Below are 22776 nucleotides of genomic sequence, written 5' to 3' on the forward strand. Positions count from 1 at the left end.
GAACAATTCAGCTGCCAAACCAAGCATCAACTTAACAAAGACAGGAAAAGCACAACACATCTCTGAGAACGCATAGGAATACAATCACAAGCCAATTTAATCACTCTCGACCGTAAAAATGCCAACGACAGATTCGGATAATGAAGATGCCATTACAAAAGAGGAGATTGCTGGTGAAGCTTCAGCACCACCACCAACCAAAGCCGGACTCACCAAGACCACTACAAAAAGCAATGCATGCATGTCATTATGTTTCCCAGTCTTGGCGATGAATACTAAGATATTTTCAGTCACAGAACTCATGAGACCAAAGCCAAAAGTCCCTGCTCAGTCGAAAACCTCATCTTCCAAGGCATCCACCGCAGGGCACAGCTTCAAGAACAGGGCCGGGCTAGGACTATACACTCACGACCCTGCTGCCTTTCCTTCAAGTCGGGTCATTTACTATGACAATGACTTTGTCGTGATCAATGACTTGTATCCCAAATCGGCAGTTCATACGCTCTTGCTGCCGAGGTCACCAACGCATAGCCAGCAGCACCCATTCGAAGCTTTTGAGGATGCCGAGTTCTTGGCCAAAGTCCAAGCCGAAGCCACCAAGCTGCGAAAGCTGGTAGCAAAGGAACTACAACGCCAATTTGGAAAATACAGCGCAGCGGACAAGCTGCGCGAAGCGGTCCTGAGCGGCCAAGTTGAACTACAAGATGGTGAGGATCTACCGGCTGGCCGCGACTGGGAGCGCGAGGTCAAGGTCGGCATCCATGCGCACCCAAGCATGAGCGACTTGCACGTCCACGTAATCTCGCGCGACATGTCGTCCGACTGCATGCGGCATCGCAAGCACTACAACTCGTTCAATACGCCGTTTCTCGTCGACGTGGCCGATTTCCCACTCGCCGAGGACGACCCCCGGCGTCACCCAGGTCGCGCCGGATACCTCAATAGCGATCTCGTGTGTTGGCGGTGCGGACAGAACTTTGGCAACAAGTTCAAACAGTTGAAGGATCACTTGGCAGAGGAGTTTGAGCAATGGAAAAGAGAATAAACGTCTGCGTTGGTGCGGAGGACTATCATCTCATTGATTGAGTTGAGTGACCCAGTTCTCGGGGTCATTGACCAGAGAATGAGCGGTGGTGTTGATGTACATAACGATACCAGAGCTACACAGGAACCTGTAATGAGATATAAATAGTGCTTGTAAAATATGCTCCTCCTACACTGGTCGCTGGTTCCGTAATGCCTGCTACTGCATTCTATATCTTTATGGCCCATCATTTCAGTCATGATTGCTGATGTAACCCTGGGCAAAAGGGACCAAGAGCATAGAGGGTTGGTGCAGGACTATATCAAAGATGAAACTAGGATTTGAACAAATCTCTCTTTGGGAGATACGCAAGAGACTGGATGCCTTTTGATCATAACTTAATAGACACACTGCAGGTATGTGCGTATGACAATGACGGGAACCTTTTTTCCTTTCCCCCAAAGCACATCCGGCTAACCAAGTTCTTCAAAATAGATGTACATCTTTCCTATGAAACCGGTTCAGAGCACAAAACAAGCAAAAAATACAAGACGCGATGGGTGTTGACCAGCCGTATCAGTTTTACAACCCTCTCCTCTCTCTGATCCTTTTAAAGGCACTGAGAGCGAAGCCTGCCACAATAGCGTGGGTTATAAGGCGGTTGCACTACTCGTCCTATAGAGGACTCTGGTTAGAATGCGGCAAGTGGTCTAATCATAGATTTTAGCATTACCTCTGCGTCGTCGTCATCCTCGGCAACGGCATCTTCATCGTCATCCTCTTCTTCTTCTGCGGCCGGGACTTCTTCACCATCTAGAGCATCACCCACTTCGACATCAGCCTCGGCTCCCGTATCAATCCCAGCATCTAAGGGATGTGAGCTGTCACGTTGTGGTGACGAATCGCGTCTCCAATCGCGGCGCAGCGACTGCGATTGGAGACGCAGCATTGGTTTCAGAGACTCACCTCCATCTTCTTCAGGGCTCTCAGCACCCTCGACAATCTCCTCTGCGCCACTGTCCTCGGGCTCCTCAATGGGCTCGCTCTTGCGCGGCCTGCCGCGTCTGCCACTGCCGGCGGGCTTGGTAGCCGATGCGGCCTTCTTCGGTGTCGCAGACTTCTTGGGAGTCGCCGCGGCGTCGGACTTGCGAGGGCGACCGCGACGGCCGGTGCCAGTGGCCGCGGTGGTGGCGGCAGCGGGCTTGGGCTTGGGAGGCGCATTGGGATCCTTCGGGGGACGACCACGGGGTCTGCCAGAGGGAACCTTTACAACCTTGCTGACACCGTTCTTGGGAGGTCTGCCGCGACCACGCTTAGGCTTTTCGCCGCCTGCAGCAACGCCGGATTCGGCTGCTGTGATGGGCTCGTCCTTTTTGGCTGTGGCGCGTTGTTCGCGACCAGTCGGCCGGGCGCGCGTACGTGAAGGAGCCATTGAATGGGTAATCTGAGCTTCAATTAAATAGAAAAAAAATAGAACATCAAGTCGCAACGATTTGTCAATGGATGGCCGACAGGATTGAAATGGAAGTCGGATGCAATTGTTTTGATGGGAGGTGTGGAAAAAATGGGAAAAAAAAAAAAAAAAAAAATAAGGTGCCGGTCGAGACACAATGAAGGGGAGGTCGCGGCAACACAAGAGCTTTCTTTCTAGCTACCATAGACAAACGCGACTTGCTAGCTCCTCGATGATGGTGGGCATTGATGGCGCGTCTCTCTGAGCTCGAGGTACCCTCAATGTTTAGCACCATCAATTGACATACATGTATGGGATCGGGCCCGTGCACCATCCTCCAATGCCAAACAGGCTAATAAAAAAGCACAATACTATGTAGCATTGACCGTGAAATGCGACACTGGATGGTCAGCTTCCTTTTTTTTTTTTTTTTTTTTTTATTGCCCTCTCCCTCATGTATGATCAAACACGATGTTTGGGAGGTCAGGGGCAAGTATAAAATTGCTTTTGCCTGCATTTGCATCCCCTGAAAGCCCCGAGTTCGCACACAGATAATGGAAAATGGAATATTCAGGATGGCTCTTGTCGAAATCCATTCTCATCGTTTGGAGGAGTAGTGAACCGGTTGTCGACGGCGGAGTGTTGCTTCAACCTATTGCACCGTACTTCAAAGTAGGAGCGGAGTATACTCGATACTCGAGCTTCAGTTCCAATTGCTAGAATTACTAGAGAACCCACCAAGTATCCTATTTCGGGGTCGAATTTCGAACCGCTTGAAATTTGCAAATTCTTCTCAATGTAATTTGCCAGCTTGCATGCTCGAGACCCGACATGGTAAACTTACTCTTAGTCCAAGAGCAGCCAAGTAGATTAAGTGGTAAGTGAAGCGGTCGCCTCCGTCGCTGATAAAGACTTCGGCATTTCGTGCCTAAAGATAGCTCGGCAGGTAACCACACAAGAGCTTCCCCACACCCGGAGCAGGCCGAGTAAGCCGGGTAATTCTTAATCTTTGCTCTGGCTATGGGTCAATTCCGAAGGCGATTGGAAGACAAGGTGAGCCCGCGACTGATAATGAGAGCGGCCGACATGGTGGAGTCTCACCAAACGGAACGGAAGGCCGCGGGCGTATATATTTCAGTCATAATCACCTCTCAGCACCTACCATCTCGGACTGGCTCAGTTTCATCAGTTTCTTTCAAGACCTGACGATCTCCTATAATTCATACATTTTCCATTCGTACATTTGTGTGATTTCGCTATCTGCCATCATTTGCCGGGCAGCCAATATGGTCGACACCAAATACTCCGATCGGAGCATCCCAAAGATCTCTCTTCATGACTTTGAGTCCAGGATAGACGAGATCACAAGCCAGCTCGTTGCAGCTGCCGAGACTGACGGTTTCTTTGCCATTGTCAACCACGGCATCCCGGTCGAGGAAGTCGAGGCACAGTTTGATGCCGCCGAGCGCTTCTTCTCCCTGCCCGACGACGTCAAGGCCACAGTCCCCTTTTCCCACAAGAACACGGGCTGGGAAAAGAAGGCCCAGATCCGACCCAGCACGGGAGTCGCTGATCAGAAAGAATCATATCAAATGCAATTCGGCGAGCTAATGGACGGCATGTGGCTCTCCGAGGACACCATCCCGGGCTTCAAGGAGCAAAGCCTGGGATTCATGCGCAAGGTGCAAAAGGTTTCCGAGAAGCTCATGGTGTGTTTTGCCAGGGGCCTGGGATTCCCTGATGACTACTTTATCAAGGTGCACGATATCGCCAGGCCAAACATCCAAACAGTCCTCCGGGCCCTGCACTATTTTGCAGTCGACCCAACAGTGCCGACCCCCGATGGGTACTGCCGCGCTGGTGCGCATGCGGACTGGGACTTTTTGACTTTGCTATTCCAAAGACCAGGCCAGAGCGGACTGGAGATTTGCCCTGGCAGGGAAGCATTCACTGCCTTTGGGCTGGGTGATACTTGGACAAAGGTTGAGCCTGCTGCGGGCGAGATTGTTTGCAACATGTAAGTCCTTTGGCCAGAGAGACGAACACTACTACGGGACACTGACATGATCAAGCGGGGATCTCCTCATGTCATGGAGTGACGACCGGTTCAAGTCGACTTTCCACCGCGTCAAGACGCCCACAAACCCAGAGGTGGACTACTATGGTCCCAGATACAGCATGGCGTACTTCAACCAGCCAAATACCGACTGTCAGATTCAGGGACCTTTGAAAAAGTACCCCGTAGTCACGGGAACACAGTTCACCCAAGCGGCCATGAAACGCAACTTTGCAGCTCTGGAAGCCAAGAAGGCAGCAAATAAGCTGGAAGAAATGAAAGGAAGTGTGGCTCAAGCGGTGTAGGAGATGCCAGTGTAAATCCATATGAGTTATGCCCAATTATGACAGGCGCTTCAGAGACTACCGGGAGAGGAGAATAAATTGATGTGAATTCGATCGTAATAAAAATGATAAGCGCATCTTTATTGCAAAATATTCAATCATGTGCATCGACTTCTGGCGAGTTTAGGTACTCAAGCCCAAGGCAAGGTCAAATCTGCCGAAATCCGAATACTTGACCCTGCCTTCACTGCTCAACAGAGTGTTCATGAGATTGACTTGTTGAAACGCGAAGGCTGCTTGGTCGGTTTTGCGCCTTTGAAGACGATAAGAAATCACGATTGATATACTGCATACAAGCCTCCAAGATGTTTACCAAGGCGTCTGCAATGCAATAATTTCAACCGTTCTCAGAAGCCCATACATGAATTCCCACATGGTTTTCAATGGGAGCATCTCTAATAGCCATTGAATCAGAAATGATAGATCCGGTGAGCAAGAGCGATAATCTTGTTTAAAAAGCCTACAAAAAACAAGTAAAAAAAAAGAGTCGCTTTGACAGCACTACTAGTACATTCATTTGAGTGCTATATATGACAGGAACATGGCTGAACTGCCCAGAGCTTGTTGTTTTTCTAGATCGACCTTGGTGCAAAGGAAGTTCTTCGTATGGGAATCTATTCCAGTAAAGGGAGAACGACATATGATGGATAATATTATTATACACGAAATTGCATCAATCTCGCGCATTAAAGTACCACAGGTGTAAGAGAAATGAAAGAAATCAACATCGAAAAAGCAAGATGCCTCTCTTTGCTGATCACTCTTAATGCTGGATCTGGTCATTTAGTCATGTCGCTTACAAACACCTTGGAGGCTTGCATCAAGGTTTTGATTTCGGCACTTTCAAAACAAACATCAACGCAACCCAAAACTGCCAGACGAAGCTAGTATTTGACCAGGGTTGTACAATCTCCGTCTTCCCATATTTACCTTTTGAATTTTCTTGTCTCTAGATCTTCTTGCCCGGAGCAAATCTTTTCCCCTTGATCGTAAAAGTCAACAATGTCCCACTGGCACCACGGCTTGGTCATGGCTGTTTTCTAACGCTACACTGTTGTACCTATTGGGGCTCTCTCTACGATAGTATATTTCAAAAGTTTATCTCATGGACCGTGCACGCTCTACCGTGCGAAAACGTCCCTGCATTTCCTAGGGTACTTAGCACTTTTACGCAAATACAGCTTCTATTTCTGATTCAAATCACTATATACGTATTCTAATGGAACCTTGCCGCGATAGATTCTTTTTACTATAGAAATTAATGAAAGTTCGATGCGGCGTTGTTTTGTGGTTCAAATTAGTAGTGTCGAGCAGTATTTTCCAGCAGATTATTTAGCGGGCATGCCCTAGAAATACCACTTAATAAGGACTTCTTATAATGGACCTTAGGGGGCTTCTAGTGGAGGCAAGTACACCGTACAGTACTAGGGTAAAGGTAAGGCAGTAATCGCACATGAGCATGCACGGACCATAAGATAAACTTTTGAAATATGCCTTCGTACGTGCCTAAAAATACCTAATCCCAGCGCAGATCAGGTCCTCTGGTCAATCCGCCCACCACGTCACACCCACACAACAAACCAGAGCCCAAAGCCGGCCCAGCTCAGCACCCTTCCCCACACAACTTAACCCCCCAAGCTGGGTGCGAGTTTACCATTTCACCAACGCCCCGCTGCCCGTGGCAACCACAGTCAACATCTCAGACCCCACTTGACATGTGCAACTACTGCTGCTGAGGACGGTCGAATATCACGGAATAGATGTACGGCACATTCCACAGACTACGATTCCGCGACGTTGTCGACGATATTTGCGAGACACTGACTGGAATCTGTGTGATTGATTTGGATCATCCCTTGTTTGAAAGAGACATTAGCGACGCCGAAGAGTCTCCTGTTTACAGTCCCGAATCGATGGCCTCGGTGGATCTGCGATCGAGCGTCATTCGCTCTTCTGCCTCCACGCCGTCGCTGCGCTCGAGAGATGGCGCACTGCCTTCACACATGAAGATGGACGGGGGTGGTAATGTCAAGGTGGTCGTGAGAGTTCGGGCTTTCCTGCCCAGAGGTGCGCAAACTTGTCCCGACCATGTCGGCTTCACTGTATGAAATCGTGGACCTTGTCAGCTAACACGAATATAGAAATCGAGAGGGGAGCGCAATGCCTCATTAGCATGGACCCCATCATGCAATCAACCACTCTGCACGTCCCAAATGACAGCGACCCGGCCAACAGCAAAGCCAGGACACGCAAGGTGGTCGAAGAGAAGAACTTTACCTTTGATAATTCCTTTTGGAGTCACGACAAAGGCGACAGACACTATGCACACCAGGAAGATGTCTACAATGTGTTGGGCGAGGAATTCCTGGACCACAACTTTGAGGGATACCACACATGCATTTTCGCCTACGGACAAACGGGATCTGGCAAGTCGTACACCATGATGGGAACACCCGATCAGCCAGGCCTGATCCCACGAACCTGCGAGGACCTGTTCCAGCGCATCGAGTCAGCACAGCAAGAAACGCCCAACATTTCGTATCACGTTCGCGCGTCGTACTTTGAGGTCTACAACGAACATGTGCGAGACTTGCTCGTCCCCGTGGTGCCCAATCAAGCACCGTATTATCTCAAGATCCGCGAGTCACCGGCCGAAGGCCCATATGTGAAAGACTTGACCGAGGTCCCTGTTAGAAGCTTGAACGAGATTTTACGGTATATGAAGATGGGCGACTCATCCCGGACGACGGCGAGTACCAAGATGAACGACACCAGTAGTCGAAGCCACGCAGTCTTTACCATCATGCTTAAGCAAATCCATCACGATATGGATACGGACGAAACCACGGAGCGCAGCTCGAGAATCAGACTCGTCGATTTGGCTGGAAGCGAAAGGGCAAAGTCCACCGAGGCAACTGGGGCACGGCTTCGCGAAGGTAGCAACATCAACAAGTCACTCACCACCCTCGGTCGCGTCATTGCTGCTTTGGCAGATCCAAAGCACGGCCGGGGCAAACGAAAGGGCGATATCGTCCCATACCGAGATTCAATCCTGACCTGGCTGCTCAAGGATTCGTTGGGTGGCAACAGCAAGACGGCCATGATTGCTTGCATTGCCCCGTCCGATTATGAAGAAACTCTCTCGACGTTGCGTTACGCCGACCAAGCCAAGCGTATCCGCACACGCGCCGTGGTCAATCAAGACCAAATCTCCACCGCCGAGAGAGACGCGCAGATTGCAGCCATGGCTGAAGAGATTCGGCTTTTGCAACAATCAGTCGCGGATACCCGAAGGAGAGAGAAGGATCAAAAGGATAGCGAGGAGAAGCTCGAAGAATACCAGAATCGCGTTGCAGCCATGCAGCGCATGATGGAAGAACGCAGCCTGGTCGCCGAGGGCAAGATTCGCAGCTTGCAGACGGAGAATGAAGCATTAAGACTACACCTTAAATTGGCACTCGACAGCTTGAAGAACCCAATCCCGGAAGTTGTTATCAACACAAATGACCCACTCAAGGCGGTTGGTGTAGACAAGGAAAATGCCAATCCACCCGACTTGGGCGAGAAGCAAGCAGACTCGGAGACAGGAAACGAGTCGGACGAATACTACGACGACGACGACGATGACTACATCCCCGAGGTTCACGAAGAACGGGCAAACGAGATGCAGGACTACATGCATGAGTTGCTCAAGGACCTATCCTTGTTCAAGAGGAAGATTTGCGATGACAAGGGCAGGTTCGTGGAAGATAACTTGAGAAATCCATTGGGTGTACGCGTCAACATGTAAAGCACCCTTGATTGGAATTTGTTGGAACATGGGTTGGAAAGGCGAGGAGTTTGGAAGCATGAAGCGGAATGAAACAGAATAGAGATCAAACTGAACTTTCAGGATCATGATTGTGTATTATGAGATCATTGACAGCACTATAATGAACAAGACTTACGACTGAACGACCATGGAGTTGCCAAATGATATTGGAACAAGCAATTGTGTCTGATCTATGTCTGACGTGCCGTGTCCCGGACAAACGATGTCAAGGGATACAAGGGACCGCTAAAGTCCATATCATACCTTTTGGTGGAATTAATAACAGAGACATTCAAGCATTCTTACAGCATGTAGAGCATACCAGTAGTTGACGGCTACACAGAGCCCTTCTTCTGAGCAAGACTGCGATACCTTGTGATACCTTTTTGACAGTGTTAGTTGCAAACCTTGTCCAGCAGACTCGGACTAATGTAGTGAACTGACCACATGGCTGGCAAGTAAAGCATATCTCCCGGATTCAGCGTGACTCGCATAGGCTGTGCGAGGTGAGAATACCTAGTCGTATTTGCATGAGATCGATCGGGATCCCACACGGCAAAGGGAACATGAGGTCCATCCTCTAGCTTGAGCTCCAGTTTGTCTCCGTCCCGAACGTAGATAGCTGGACGCAGGTCTTGCTCGTTGATGCAGGGCTGGCAGAGGGCCGGGAGCAGGACAAAATGCTTCTGACCGGCAATCTGCACGTAAATGTTTTCATAATTGTCACGATGCATCGCCGTTGTCGAAAACGAGTTGCCGACCCACATATTAATGGCATCAGGTTCCTTTTCCAGGGCTATGCGTGCAAACGGAATAGACCTCAGGGTTTCCGAAAACAAGGACGAGTATTCGTGGCGTAGGTTATCATTCTCTGTGGCACAAACATGAGATGGTGGCTTGCTTAGGCAGCTGGTAGTTGAAACCCACGTGTTTGTGCATACCTCACCTCGACGGGATCAATGGGCGATTCTAGTTCCTGTTTCGTCAGGTAGTCGATGAAATCTTCAAAGGGTTGATCTTCCTCGTGTGGCTTGGCGAATACGGTATTGTCGTCAGCATAGAGCGTCGGTGCATCGGCGTTCCTGCAAATGCCGTGTGAGCTACCGTCCTTGCTTTGCTTGCCTCTATATGACGGCTGGAAGAGAGAATGGTCCCATACCCGTACGGCGTGATTGCAACATTGACCTGATGGCCCCTCAGCGCCTCCCTTAGATACTCTACGTTCCATTGCTTGGTGGCTGGCCAGTCTTTTGCCCCGTTGCGAATGACAAACGGCGTGTTCTTTGCTACGAAGCGCATGAATTCCAGAGGACTTGGTTCCTCGTCCAGCTCCTCAATGACTGACGAGTTCAGCTCATTGTAGCTCACAATGAGTTCTTGGAGCGTGTCGTTTGCCAATGCCATTTCGACCAGCTCTTGATTCCCAAATCAGATTCAGCAGAAGCGGGTTCCCTGTCCAAGGCTTGAGCTAGGATCTGCAGATCGATCTCTATGCCGGCGGCAGGATTCACAAGGCTCTACCCAGCAGATCTCTCGGAGATCTCGGCCGAGATAGCGTGCTCGATTCCGGCAAGTCGATTTATGGAATTTTGTCGTACGATCAATGAAAGACTTTTTTGAGTTGCGCTGCAATGGAGGGTGTGACAAAAAGGCGATGGTGTAAGATAGTGGCAGCCATAGCCGTATGTTTTGTCCTAGGCTGGCTGGACTGGCTTGATGAGGCTACCTACGGTACAAATTCCGCAAATTGGTTGGTTGTGTGGGACGGGCCCGGGTGCCCGGCGAGTCTCCATCTTCTCGCTCCGTGCTGGCCAATGGGAGAATTTGCAGACGAGTGAATACCTTAAATCACAGCACAGGTTGCGCTGTGCTGCCATTGCTCTCTAGACATGCTATTGTTCAAAATTGCATTCTTTTTACAGTCATGGGGAAAACAAATATGAATATATCCTTTCCATGGCTCATAGGCCAAGTTGCAACGTCGAGTTCAACGGCCACAAAATTCTAGATCCTTGAAGTACCTTGGACAATGGGTCATGCTCCAAGTCATAAAGTAAATTTTCTTGTGCAACCAGAGACAATGTTGACACTACTGATTCGTACATGACCTTCGCTTGCGATGAGTTTTGGTGGTGGGGCAAAGCAACGTCCGTTACGCCGAACATTTGCCTACTCTTACCTACTTGATATACTTACATATGTATGTGTGACGACGCTTGCCAATTGATAAGACGGACAGCAAATCGTCAAGTTGTCTTGCAGGACACCGACTTTTTTTTCTTTGTCACCATTTATCAGCGGCTGTCGGGCATCAATGTTGGCAGGCTCGTAACTTCGTTACCAAGACCAAGGTTCTTGGGGATGCGATCAGCAGCCCACGAGTCAGGTTTCGCATTGCTTACAGCAAATAGAGTATTTGTCTTGGACTCCTTCTTTCAGCTGGGGGGACCCAAGACCCTGAGGGGCCGAGCTAGGCTACATTGATAGGGCATGCTACTCCATTCAGGGAGAGCTTACGTCGTTGCTGAACTTCAGGAGAAGTTCTTCTCGTCTTGAATGCCCATATGCGCAGAAGAACCTTTTATATGACATGCTTCTATAATCAAGGTTCGTCTGTGCATACCCGCTTCGCTTTCCATCAAACGCACACTGCAGTTCGTACACTCCCAATATGTACGCTTGGTAGGCTGATCACCATGAATACATGTACCGGAACCTGTTCCGTAGAAGATGTTGAGGAAGCAATTGGACACTTTGGGTCAATCAATCAAATCCTTCACAGAGGATCGGCCACTCGGTACGCACGGGAGACAGGTTGCGCGGGAAGCGGGCAGCACCCCGCCAAGGTGCCACTCAGCATGGGGACCCCCTAGCTTGCACTGCAATTGAAGGTAGCCCCAAGCGCTGGCGTGTTCAAGGGCCCCTTGTTTTAGTGACCTCCAATTCAATTGAATGGGCTGCAAGGTTCTGACTGATGAGACTTCCAGTAACCACCTGGCACGCTGGGCAGTTGACGGGATGAGTGTGAATGACATGAGCCTCCCCGGCGCATTAGCGTAGATAGGTACATTGATTAGCGTAAGCCGAAGCCTGGTACTCCGTCCGTAGTTTAGACAGTCTACCTACTCGTCCGCCCGCCCGAAAAGAAGCACCGCTGCCCACATCTCCAAATGCAGCTACGTGCTCGTGCCCAGTTCGTGCTCAACTCCAGCAGACCTTCCTGCCTGGCTGCTTTCTTTGAATGGTCTGGTCCAATCCAAACCCACCGATCGCCTGCGTACCTAGATGTAAGTAGCGCACAAATCACTTGTCTGGGTCTCCTTCTCCTTCTCTCTCGATCATCTCACGACTTGGTGGCGGTTAGGCCTAAAACAGCCTCGGATCCGACTGCTAAAGTGGTTTTTTGGCGAACATATTTGGGGCTAACGACATTGGTCCTTTCTTTTCCTCCACCAAAAGTCTCAAGCCGCCGACTATCTATCTACTACCTACTGCTACGACCTACCTTACATAACTTGCCTGCCTACACCCTTTCCAGGTTTCCTTCCTACTCACCGACGAGAGGAGGAAAGCACTTGATGAAGCTCGACTTGCGCCTCGGGTTTTAGCGGCGCCTTTCTTCGTCCTCAACTCCTCAAGATCATGCCCCCTCTTGCTCTCGCGACAGACAGCCATATGTGGCGAAACCGATCAGAACCACCATTCAGACATCACAATCCATAGAACAACCCGCTCACACATACACACCAATGCGCCGAGAGGATGATTTGGTACTTGCTATATCCTTTTAGAGGGTGCGTAAATTGGCTTCTGCTGCTTTATATCTGCTGTCCCTCCTTCTCATCCAGCCCTTCCTGTCTTGCCCTGCCCAGCCCTGGCGCTGCTGCTGCTCCCTCCCGCATCCCGCAGAACTCTATTGACACCTGAATTAGAACGACCGAAGCCCCCGTACTCAGTCCGACCCATCCTCTGCGCGATGCCTTCACCCGATACGGCAGATACGCTGCCCGTCATGTCATTACCACCTTATTAATATCAGTCACTGTTGCAGCTGTTCTGATATATCCGTTCCCGTTCCTATATACCACTGACTTTACCAATGGCGCCTCCAATCTCCCTCACCATGTCTGGACCGATGCGCAACCGCTTGAAGAGAAGAGCGGCATTGAGCCCGATGTCATGATGCGCTACATCTGGGTTCATGGCGACTACATGAGAGCTCTCGATCGAGATGTGCTGATGGGCGCTCTGGAATTGCAAAACGAATTGCTCGGGCCAACGATTGACTTTAGTCCTCGCCAGCTCCCTCTGCCTCTCGAGACTATAGACTTTTCGCATACAACCGCCCTCGATTTGAACCCCCGGCAGCGCGATACTTTTCACATTATCAATGGCCTGACAGACGAGTCTTGGTTCTTTCACTCGCCGTTACTCTACTGGTCATGCGACATGAACAAGGTTGAAACCGATCCGGACATCATCTCCACGGTCAATAACAAGAAAACGCAGCACACTTCAGTCAACGTCACCCTACGCCATTCGATAGTGTTTAGTGGGAAGCGATTTGAAGATCGTCGATTAGCGGCTGCTGATGCTCTTGTTATTACCCTGATTCACCGACGAAATTCCCCCGTTGGCCGCATCTGGCAGGCGAAATCCGAAGAGCTCGCCCGCAAAATGGCTGACAAATGGGACGTATATCCATCTGATGGAACTAGCTATCGCAGCCAGATATACGAGTTTCAGTTCCGGCCCATGTCGCTGCACGATGGTCTTGCTTTGGGTGCTGCCTATCTTCTCACGACTGCTTATTTTGTCGTCAGCCTCACCAAATTGCGAGCCGTAAAGTCCAAGATTGGCCTGGTTGTAACAGTAATGGCGCAGCTCGTCCTCTCGATCCTATCCAGCTTTACGCTCTGCGCTATATTCAAAATCGATCTATCAAAGATCCCGCAGCTGGCATATCCCGTCGCCATCTTTTCCATGAGCCTGGAAAACATTTTCAGGCTCATCAATGCCGTCATTCTGACCCCATCTGAAAGCAATACCAGCAATCGCATCGGCCATGCATTTGGCACAACCAGTCATGTTGCGCTCGCTAGCGTTGGCCAAAATCTTCTCATCCTATGGGGATTGTCCTATATTGTGTCGCCTGGTGTTCAAGCATTCTGCTCCTTTGCCGCCATAGCCATTATATTCGACTTCTTTTACCTATCAACCTTCTTTCTTTCGGTTCTCAGCGTGGATGTCCGCCGAACTGAACTCAGCGACGCATTAGCAAAGGCTTCCATTCGCAATCATCGAACGCCCGCAGAAGCAAAAGCCCGGCAAACATGGCTCGATGCCTTATTGCAGGGCAAGATTGCCATGTCAACTCGAATCGCTGGTACCATTGTCATGGTGGGATTCGTGCTGATTGCGCAATGGCACTTTTTCGAAAACGAAAGCCTCCTGAGAACTTTGGGTCGCATCACCATGATAACCAGGAAATACAAAGACCATACACCAAAGTCATCACTACTTGTTGATATTCATCAGGCCAGGAGCCCAACATCCTGGCTGCGACTGCAAGATCACGAAACGGCCCGAGAAGTCATCAATGTGGTGAAACCAGAAGCCCACAGCTACGTTGCCAGGGTATTCGACCCGATTATATTTGTCAAAAAGGGGGCCGATCGAATGCTCTCTACCAAAGAGCCCCCGTTTCTACCCGCAGTCTATGACTTTGTACGGCACCAAACGTTGCCCTTTGTTGTGACCGTTCTGGTTATTGGCGCCTTGGTGCGCATTCTCATGAACTATCTGCTTTACGATGAAATGTCTGAAAATACAATAATGCTACACGGCTCGGAAGAGGAGCCCCTCTTGACCGTGAAGACGTTGGGTCAAGGTCACTTGCTGGATATTGTGGCGTTGTGTGCGTCCTCTGACGGGCATGTCGTCTCTGTTGGACTGGACAGAACCATACGAGTTTGGGATGTGAAAGCTGGTGGGAGTTACGATCTCCAAGGGAGCGAAACAGCTCAGATCGTCTTTCCGATTCTTGCCATGTGTATCGACGACGAGTCCCGGTGGCTAGCTTTACTCATGACAAAAACCGTCCTCTTGTGGGACCTGCAGGAGTGTCAATGGGGCCCAACTATATCCGTGGCTGATCACGGTCACCGACCTGAAGCTTTCTTCTTTGCTGCGCAAGAGGTTGAGGGAGTCCATCCAGTCATATTACTGCGTCGCAATGGTATCATGACTGAGATCAAACCGGAACAGCTGGCGACTGTCAGCTATGAAATCTCCGAAGGAGCCCTTGTCTCAGTCGGCGCTCTTATCGAGAAAGGTAAAGATTCCTCATTTATTGCACTCATCTTTATTTTATCTACTAATACTATTGAAGCAAAATCCACGACCAAAATTATTACATCCTTCCGTAATGGTCAAGTCCACTGCCTGAGTCAAGAAGCTTCAGGTTGGAACTGCAACACAGTTGACATACCACGACCAAGAGACAAAGAGTTCATGTCACTTGTGGCATTGCCCGAGCTTGGATTCATCCTTGTTGTCAGAGTGCAATCAATCGATCTGGTTGATGCCACTTCATATTGTGCTATACATTCCTTCAAGACTGATCCGATACAACCGAAAACATTGAAATGTTTTCACTCAAAGAGAAGAACGATGCGATGTGGCTCCGTCGGTCTCAAATATCTCACATTCGCTTACCTGAATGCATTCACCCGGGATCTAGTCGTCCAAACGTACACCCCGCAAGACGAAGGCGCGTCTATTTGCTTCCGTGAACCCGGGCAGCCAGTAAGCAAGACATGCTGTCGATGGCCCGAAACCAAAGAGCGCAGGAGTGTAGTCAAGGACCCGGGCACATGGGAAGCACTTCCTTCCAGGATATTACTAGGTGTAAGGAAGAAGCCTTCACCCAAGGCCCGGACGGAGAATGGAAGTGCTCATCAGAATGGCAATGGAGAACTCCGCCGGCGGCGACCCAGTCACACGCCGAAACCGATATCTCCTGTCAAAATGGAGGACATGTGGGAGATATGGATGCTCTCCCAGGCGGACAATAAAGAGTCCTGGGACACTTTACCCCTATGCCGGGAGACTGACGACGAACATCTCTTTGTCACCAAGACTGGACCAATGGTCCGCGTCGGAAGAGGCAGCGTCGCAATCGGGCTTAGCAATGTCATCAAAGTGATATTAGTCGGCAACGAGCGATTCGAAGGGAGTGAAGAAATTTCAGCATTGGAGGACGGCTTAGGTACCATCATGAGTCGAAGACGTAATAAGCCGTCGACTCTCAGAGGTAGACCTGCGGCCCTGCTGAAATGATGCACTCGAATTGCATAATCTGGCGTTGTATATACTTACTTATAAACTAATTCATATGGGTATGGATAATGGTTGGAAAAAAACACGGACAGGGACAGCATATTCGGCGTCGTACATACACGGGCACTTTATTTCTTCACTTGGGATACCACTAGTATCACGTCTATACAAATCCTCATGGGCACAGGCGCTTTTTATATGGTTGGCTTTACTTGGATGATGAAAGGTCCTCAGCAGTCTATACTACTGCAGAGGAAAAAAGAAAGCAAATTACACGCAGACATGAATTATAATGATTTAGATCCTGCACACTGAAAAAGTTCAAAAGTCTATAACCCGGATCTTATCTAGCTACCAGCAATGCTCATTTGCTTGGCAACGCAACCTTGTTCCCCAAGACCTTTTTGTGTATACCTTTTCATCAATCCCCCTTCTTGTTTTGTACTGTCATTCCTCTACTGTTGTGTGTGTGTGTATCTTGAGCCAGCAATCATACACAATTGAAATCCGTCACAGCCCGACATGAAAATGTAATAACAAGAAGAGAGAATAAACGCCAAGCCCAGTTGATCTCCCAAGCTCCAAATAGAAGTGAAACTCCACAAACAAAATTGCATCAACCCAGATCAGAAGGATTGGAAAAAAGAATGAAACCAGGTAAACCCGCCCAAAAACTCCGCAAACCACGCCGGGTCCCACAGTCTATCCCACGCTGGCTCAAAACCCAAAGTCGTAAATAAAGGTTCGTGATAATATATGGTGTCGTTTGGTGTCCTCCATTCGTATACAAGTGCTGTCCGCTGCTCGCTTCATGAACATCAAACAGGAATAACGAGTTCCGTGGTGTGTTCTTGATCCACCAGACGTGCTCATGATGAGAAAACACATCAGACGCCTCAGTAGTAAGAAAGGAACGTCAGATCTTGCAGGAAAACGTATAAAAGAGAGAGAAGGAAAGAAAAAGAATGAGTCGAAAGCATTCTAGTCTTGTTCTTGAAATTTCCTTCACGATCTCCTCATCTTGACGCCGCCGCCGCCGCCGCGGCGGACCTTGACGACGGGCGGCGGCGGCGGGCACTTGTCGGGACACCAGATCTGGCACTCATCGCAGGCCTCCTCGAGGCCAATGGTGTGCCAAATGGTGCGCTTGTCGCAAGGGGTCTGAGTAAACGAGGCTGGGTTGCAGAACCGGGCAAAGGTAAAGGACATGTGCTTGCAGCTAAAGGCGTGGGCGTAGTATTTGCACATGGTGGCGATGGTGGTGGTGGTAAACAGTTTGGGTGAGAGCTTTCTTGTTGCCTCCTTTTATATCAAGAGGTTTGATGGTCTTGTTTGTGTGTGTATAAAGGTCGTGTCTAACTGTTTGGCTTGTAGTCTGGTGGCAAAGTAAAGAGTTGGCTCAAGATTGGTAGTGTATGAGAGAGTGTGTGTGTGAGAGTGAGTGAGTGTGGTGTTGTATAAGAACTCTTTGTCTTGTTTTAAATGGCAAAATGAATGGTCAGATCCGAGGGAAAATGGACAATTGAAATAAGTGAATGTCGGTGTGATGAGAGTAAAGGAGTGGAAATGAGTCGAAGCAAGTGAGAGACTACTGTCGTTCTGAAATGATTTTCTTCTTTTCTTTCTGTCAAGGGAAGGTGGTTGATGGGTTGTTCTTATGGTCGCGTGTATGCTAATAAGCAATGAGAGGTATACGCCCACTCAGGGGACGTAGCTCAAAAGACGTGTGTGGCGAGCCTTGCAGGTTTGCTTTTTTTGTTTGTTGGGCAGCAAGGTTGCCGAATAAGGTTGTGTGGTTGATCTCTGGAGAGAGAGAGAGAGAATGTGGATGTGGATAACCGGCTACCAATGATGCGGCGACGACAACGACGTATGCAAGCAAGAGTCAGAGAAACAGTCTGAAAAAAGATGGCCAGATCTGGGGTTGTTGATCATTACATCGGACAACAAAGTTGATGGCTGCAACCGTGCGAGTCATTCAAAAGGTCCGGGAAACGTTTCAAGTCAGAGGAGTATCAAAAAAAGAGTCGAGAGAGTGTCTGGGTGCTATTCTTAAATGTTGTTTCTTGTCTGAAGCGTGTGGAGTTTGCTGCTTTGCTGGTACACTACGGATACGGTGCAGACAACCACCTGTTGGACTGGAAGTGGACTGGATGGGGATCTAGAAAGTGACGATGGATACCTGCCTGCCAGGCATCACTTCTACTTTTAGAGGTCCGGGTCGGGTGGTTCCCAAAGGGTCAAGCAGTCAATCAAGCACTGCCAGCAAGCAAGCAAGCAAGCAAGACGTTGTCGGTATGACTCCATCAGAGATTGATTATATTGTCAATCAAAAGGATCACCTATCCGGCTACGTTTGTCAATTTTTGGCAATAGGCCGTGATGTTCGTCAGTTTAAGCGACCCCGATTGGGACGACAAGCCTGGATCATAATTTGGCAACGGCAGTCGGTTGCGAGTAGCCTGTTTCAGCACGGCTGAGTAAGTTCCACAACATGTGAAGATTAGACACGATGGGCGAATCATGGACGAGTTATAGGGCGGTCGCTCGGCGAACGACACCTGTCCATATGCCTCAGACAGGAAGTTTTGGGCAGAATGTAAATTAGAGAGCTTTCTATTCCTTCTGTCGACCCAAAACCTCCGAGCCGAGGAGACCCAAGGCCTGTAGGTAGCCTTCTTCTTTTTTGCCCAAGGTCCGCGGATATGTAGTCTGGCCACGAAGTGTGTGCACGGAACCTTTTTTTTTTTCTTGGGCACGGTCGCGGACAGACAGACAGACGGACATGTGCTTGCTTTCCTCATGGAGGTGGAGAGAGGGAGAGGAAAACGTGGTGCAATATGAAAGAAAAGACGTCTCTTGTTCCCGAGGATATGGGATAGATGTGGGTGTGGGGATCTCCAGTCTGATAAGCTGTGTTTGACGCAGGTGAAAACCTGGCTTGCATTTGGGCTGACCACAGGTCGCACGTATTATACTCGTCTTGTCCTGTATGGAGCCGGCGGGCGGAAGTATGTCAGTTGCGCCCGAAACGAGGCTCGACAACTCTTTCGTGGCAGCCATGTCATGTACGCACGAGTCATTCTTGGTGATTGCTGGCAATAATCTGACCCGTATAGGCCATTTCTTTTGAAAGTTGGTGTTTTATTGATGGGCATTAAATGAGATAATACTGGAAACCTAGAATGCTGGCACCTCAAAAGCTGTTGCGCCTACAGTCTTCGTCCATTTGCACAAGTTGTATATTGGAGTGAGTATCGGTAGAGTGAGCGAGGGAAACACTTGCAACCTAGATTGAGTTGGCAACTATAATTACCTGTTGTGACACGCTGGGCACCTCTGGAAAGCAAACCCGAGGAGCGGCCATGGTGTCGTGCAAGTTCACAACCTTGCTGGCAATTCCGGAGGAGACTGGGCGAGTTCAAAACAGTAAAAGCAGCAACAACAGCAACAACAGCAAGGTGCCGACGCAGCAAAGAAGTAGTGTTGGAGATCAATTAGAAGTTGCGAAATGTGCATCCTCACCGCCAGTTTGTCATGTAGGTATGTCGTCGTCTGTATGCTCACGACATGATCATGGTAACAATGAGGAAAATCGGATGGGAATGGGATAAGCCAAATATAGAGCTGGGTGCAGGTGTAAATTAGCGAGCCCGGGCATCTGGGGTTTCAACTTCCGGGTGCGACAGGCAGGTTGCAAAAACAAAGATATTTTGCGAAAATCATGGAGGGGATGGCCGCATATTTCAAGGCCAAATGCACGAGTAATCAAGGGGACATGACCTTTTATTTTTTTTTTATTCCATCATTCCGTCTTCCGCGGGAAACCTTTTTTGTTCCTTTGCTTTTCTTTGGTTCCCTCTTTGCTCGACGGCACTTGCTTTCTTCTGTGAGGTCATTCCGCTGCGAAAAAGCTTATGGTCAGTGGCGGCGTTGGTGCGCTGTCAAGAGCTGGTTGGGTGACGGGCCGGAAATGTAATCATCAATGACACTGACAGTGACAAGACAACCCGATGACATGACAGGCAGGTTTTTTTTTTTCGAGGACCGACGAGGACGAAGACAGCGGCATACATCGAGGCCAGCAAAGCGGCTGCTATTCTTATCCCCAATCTCAACCAAGGCTCACACACATTTAGGTACGCCGGCGTGCTACATTAGCCATGCCTTCCATGCCCAGCCCAGGGTAAGGTACTTGGCAGGCGCCCGTATCACCTAGAGCTTGACAAGTACCTACCTGCCCAAGGTGAGCCTGAACCCGTCCCTTGCCTACTAGCTCCCGCTGTGGAAGGGGAAAAAATTGGGGGGCTGGGAGGGAGCGGAGGGAGCTCGAAACCAAACGAACGGACCCCCCCTAATGTACTTCAAGGTAGGCCCTTGGACTACCATTAGTGTACGAACGTGGGGTAAGGTGGCATAGTCCAGTGAGGTAATGTACCTAAACCTCAAGGTAGCTATGCGGTCATATGCGGGCAATGTCTAGATCCCTGCGTCTTGTCCAAGATGCATGTCCAGAGGCTTAGAGCGCCTACATATTGTAATATCTTTTTTGCGCGCGCCTCTCTGTGTCTGATGCAGCTCTCCCTGGTATTTTGGCGCTGCAAGTTGCTGTGTATGTTTGTAGGAGGCAGTATGCGGGCATGTAGGTCTGCAATGCACCGGGAGATTGACCTATGCAGCTGCGTCAAGGGTTCGAGAGATTTGAGAATTGAGACTGGATCAACTCCGTCCTCTCCTCGATATCATGAAACCCGATCGATCCAAATACCAGGGGGCCTGTGTCCAGATGGCAATCCGCCGTAGTATCCACAATGCGCCCAGCGCTTGAAGGGAATCGTCGGGCAAGAACTGATAATTACATTCCCGGCATCTTTGAACCTGTCGAGTTCATGGCAAATAAAACCCCCCCTAGAAGGGAGACGGAATGCGGGTTACATGATTGTTATACTTGATAAAAGTGGTCGAGTTTCATGGTAGGTAATGCACTGGTGTGACACGGAAGGTAGTTGTCGTGTTACCTAAGGTCCCTAAGGTACCTAGCACCTGCCCACCATCGCTGTATGTACTGCCTTCTCGCCCAAGTAACAGTCCATCAAAATCATACTAGATACCCCGATAATGAAGACTGCGACGCAAAACGGACACACAGGTGGTGGGATCGTACAGGCGCGAGTATGCTGCAAGGGAATTGCCCTTTTCCCGTTGACCGTGACGGTCTCAATGTCTCAGACAAGAGTGTCTCCCCTCGTGGGGAAGGAAGCCAAAAAAAAAAAAAAAAAAAAAAAGGGACACCCGCTTGGCCTTGGGCTGCCTGCATCTTCAATTGCGCTCCGCCCATGTAGGAACAAAAGTTAATTTTGCGCGCGAGGCGTCTTTTTTGGCGTTTCGTTGCCATGGAGAAGCCTCACTTGAGCAGTGAAATAGAGTTTGCGATCTGGATGTTTTCTTTCAAGAACGGGTTTGCAAAAACAAATGACACCAACCCTAACTACAGTAGCTCAACTGTCAACTCGTTAGGTCAGTGTGCACTAGCATTTGACATCTGCAAAGACGGCAAGACGATACTGCAAGCTCTCGACGTCGGTTCCACGCCAAATTGGTGTATCGCATCCAGCTTCTCACGATATACTTGGCCGGCTTGATATCGCATCGCGTCCGACGTGTCACGGCGATAGCTGATCATCCCGTGGGAGGACTTGTTGCGACAGGAGATACTATACGCAGGCTATTCCGAGTGCCCATCCCCAAGACATCTTGAATTCCGGAACACGGACTGGCCAGATACAAGAGAGACGAGGTTTTGAACCCTGTTTCGGTCATCCGAGTCCTGGTCTGCTGCTGCTGCTGCGGTCAATCAGCTAATTTATGACGAGGGCTTGCTTGGGGTCTCCAAATTGCCAGAGAGGATAAGAAAAAGAGGGAAAAAAGAAAAGAACCTCGTCGGCCCCGGACCGCCCATCTACTACATAGAGTACCTGGTCCCAGGGTACATAAGCAGGCGGGATTGCTGGTTCCAATCAGAGCTCCACCTGGCCGCCTCCGGCTCTCTGGATCCTCGTCTCGTCGCTCGTCTCGCCTCTCCTGCTTCTCGAGCCCTTTCCTTTCCTAGTACTACGACGAAATAGAGGAGGGGAGGGATTATTACATACATACATTTTGGACAACTCATCTTGCATCAAACGAACGCATCCGCGCCCTCGACCAAAATTTCAGTCTTCGACTGCGCTTCCATTCATTCCTTCACTCGTTCATTCGCTTGCCCCAGTCTTCCGAGGGCCCCGATCTATCTTTTCTGGCAGGGGCGGCCTGTTCGTCTTTTTTTCCTTCTCTTCTTTTTGAAGGTTACCTGACTCTCCCCTGGTCCATTGACGTTCGCATCGCAGACCAGAGGCAACAAGCGTCAAAGGTCACGAACCAGGGCTTGTCAATCGCGCAGTCCGTCTCGTCCTCGAGGCCTGCCAGCCGACCTCCTGCTATTACTACGTACTACTACGTACTCCTACTACCTACGCCAACGCCTAACTAAGCCTTGGACTACACTGCCGCTCTGACGCTCTTCACTCTTTTGCCTGGCGTCCTTTTTTTTTTTCTACTACCCATTTTATTTACCCACTTGTGCTCGGCTACCCGCCATTCGAATTCAACAACCCGGGTCAATTCAAGTCAAGCAAGGCCTGGCGAAAGCTGGAGCTTTCTTCTTCTTCTTCGTCTTCTAGCGACCAAATTTGTACTGCACGGCTCTCACGA

The 22776-nt window shown here is 49.6% G+C and overlaps 7 protein-coding genes across 7 annotated transcripts; 4 read left to right on the plus strand and 3 right to left on the minus strand.

Annotated features, from left to right (window-relative positions):
• Nucleotides 1-118: 118 nt before the first annotated feature.
• On the plus strand, nt 119-1045 carry PFICI_07637 (uncharacterized protein; the record flags this gene model as incomplete). The annotated part of the gene is made up of 1 exon (XM_007836218.1): nt 119-1045. The coding sequence occupies one exon, from the start codon at nt 119-121 to the stop codon at nt 1043-1045; it is 927 nt and encodes a 308-aa protein (XP_007834409.1).
• A 670-nt stretch (nt 1046-1715) lies between these two features.
• On the minus strand, nt 1716-2456 carry PFICI_07638 (uncharacterized protein; the record flags this gene model as incomplete). The annotated part of the gene is made up of 1 exon (XM_007836219.1): nt 1716-2456. The coding sequence occupies one exon, from the start codon at nt 2454-2456 to the stop codon at nt 1716-1718; it is 741 nt and encodes a 246-aa protein (XP_007834410.1).
• Nucleotides 2457-3763: 1307 nt separating this feature from the next.
• PFICI_07639 (uncharacterized protein) lies at nt 3764-4838 on the plus strand (the record flags this gene model as incomplete). Its single annotated transcript, XM_007836220.1, has 2 exons — nt 3764-4494; nt 4550-4838. 2 exons carry the CDS (start codon nt 3764-3766, stop codon nt 4836-4838), a joined length of 1020 nt encoding a protein of 339 aa, XP_007834411.1.
• A 1799-nt stretch (nt 4839-6637) lies between these two features.
• Nucleotides 6638-8667, plus strand: PFICI_07640 (uncharacterized protein; the record flags this gene model as incomplete). Its single annotated transcript, XM_007836221.1, has 2 exons — nt 6638-6944; nt 7019-8667. The coding sequence occupies 2 exons, from the start codon at nt 6638-6640 to the stop codon at nt 8665-8667; spliced, it is 1956 nt and encodes a 651-aa protein (XP_007834412.1).
• A 212-nt stretch (nt 8668-8879) lies between these two features.
• Nucleotides 8880-10092, minus strand: PFICI_07641 (uncharacterized protein; the record flags this gene model as incomplete). The annotated part of the gene is made up of 5 exons (XM_007836222.1): nt 8880-8952; nt 9011-9070; nt 9133-9559; nt 9616-9770; nt 9848-10092. 5 exons carry the CDS (start codon nt 10090-10092, stop codon nt 8880-8882), a joined length of 960 nt encoding a protein of 319 aa, XP_007834413.1.
• A 2358-nt stretch (nt 10093-12450) lies between these two features.
• Nucleotides 12451-16029, plus strand: PFICI_07642 (uncharacterized protein; the record flags this gene model as incomplete). Its single annotated transcript, XM_007836223.1, has 3 exons — nt 12451-12482; nt 12621-15022; nt 15080-16029. The coding sequence occupies 3 exons, from the start codon at nt 12451-12453 to the stop codon at nt 16027-16029; spliced, it is 3384 nt and encodes a 1127-aa protein (XP_007834414.1).
• A 1005-nt stretch (nt 16030-17034) lies between these two features.
• On the minus strand, nt 17035-17277 carry PFICI_07643 (uncharacterized protein; the record flags this gene model as incomplete). The annotated part of the gene is made up of 1 exon (XM_007836224.1): nt 17035-17277. One exon carries the CDS (start codon nt 17275-17277, stop codon nt 17035-17037), a length of 243 nt encoding a protein of 80 aa, XP_007834415.1.
• Nucleotides 17278-22776: the final 5499 nt, after the last annotated feature.

The sequence above is a fragment of the Pestalotiopsis fici genome, assembly GCF_000516985.1.
Source record: "Pestalotiopsis fici W106-1 unplaced genomic scaffold PFICI_Scf_5, whole genome shotgun sequence".
Lineage (NCBI taxonomy): Eukaryota > Fungi > Ascomycota > Sordariomycetes > Amphisphaeriales > Sporocadaceae > Pestalotiopsis > Pestalotiopsis fici.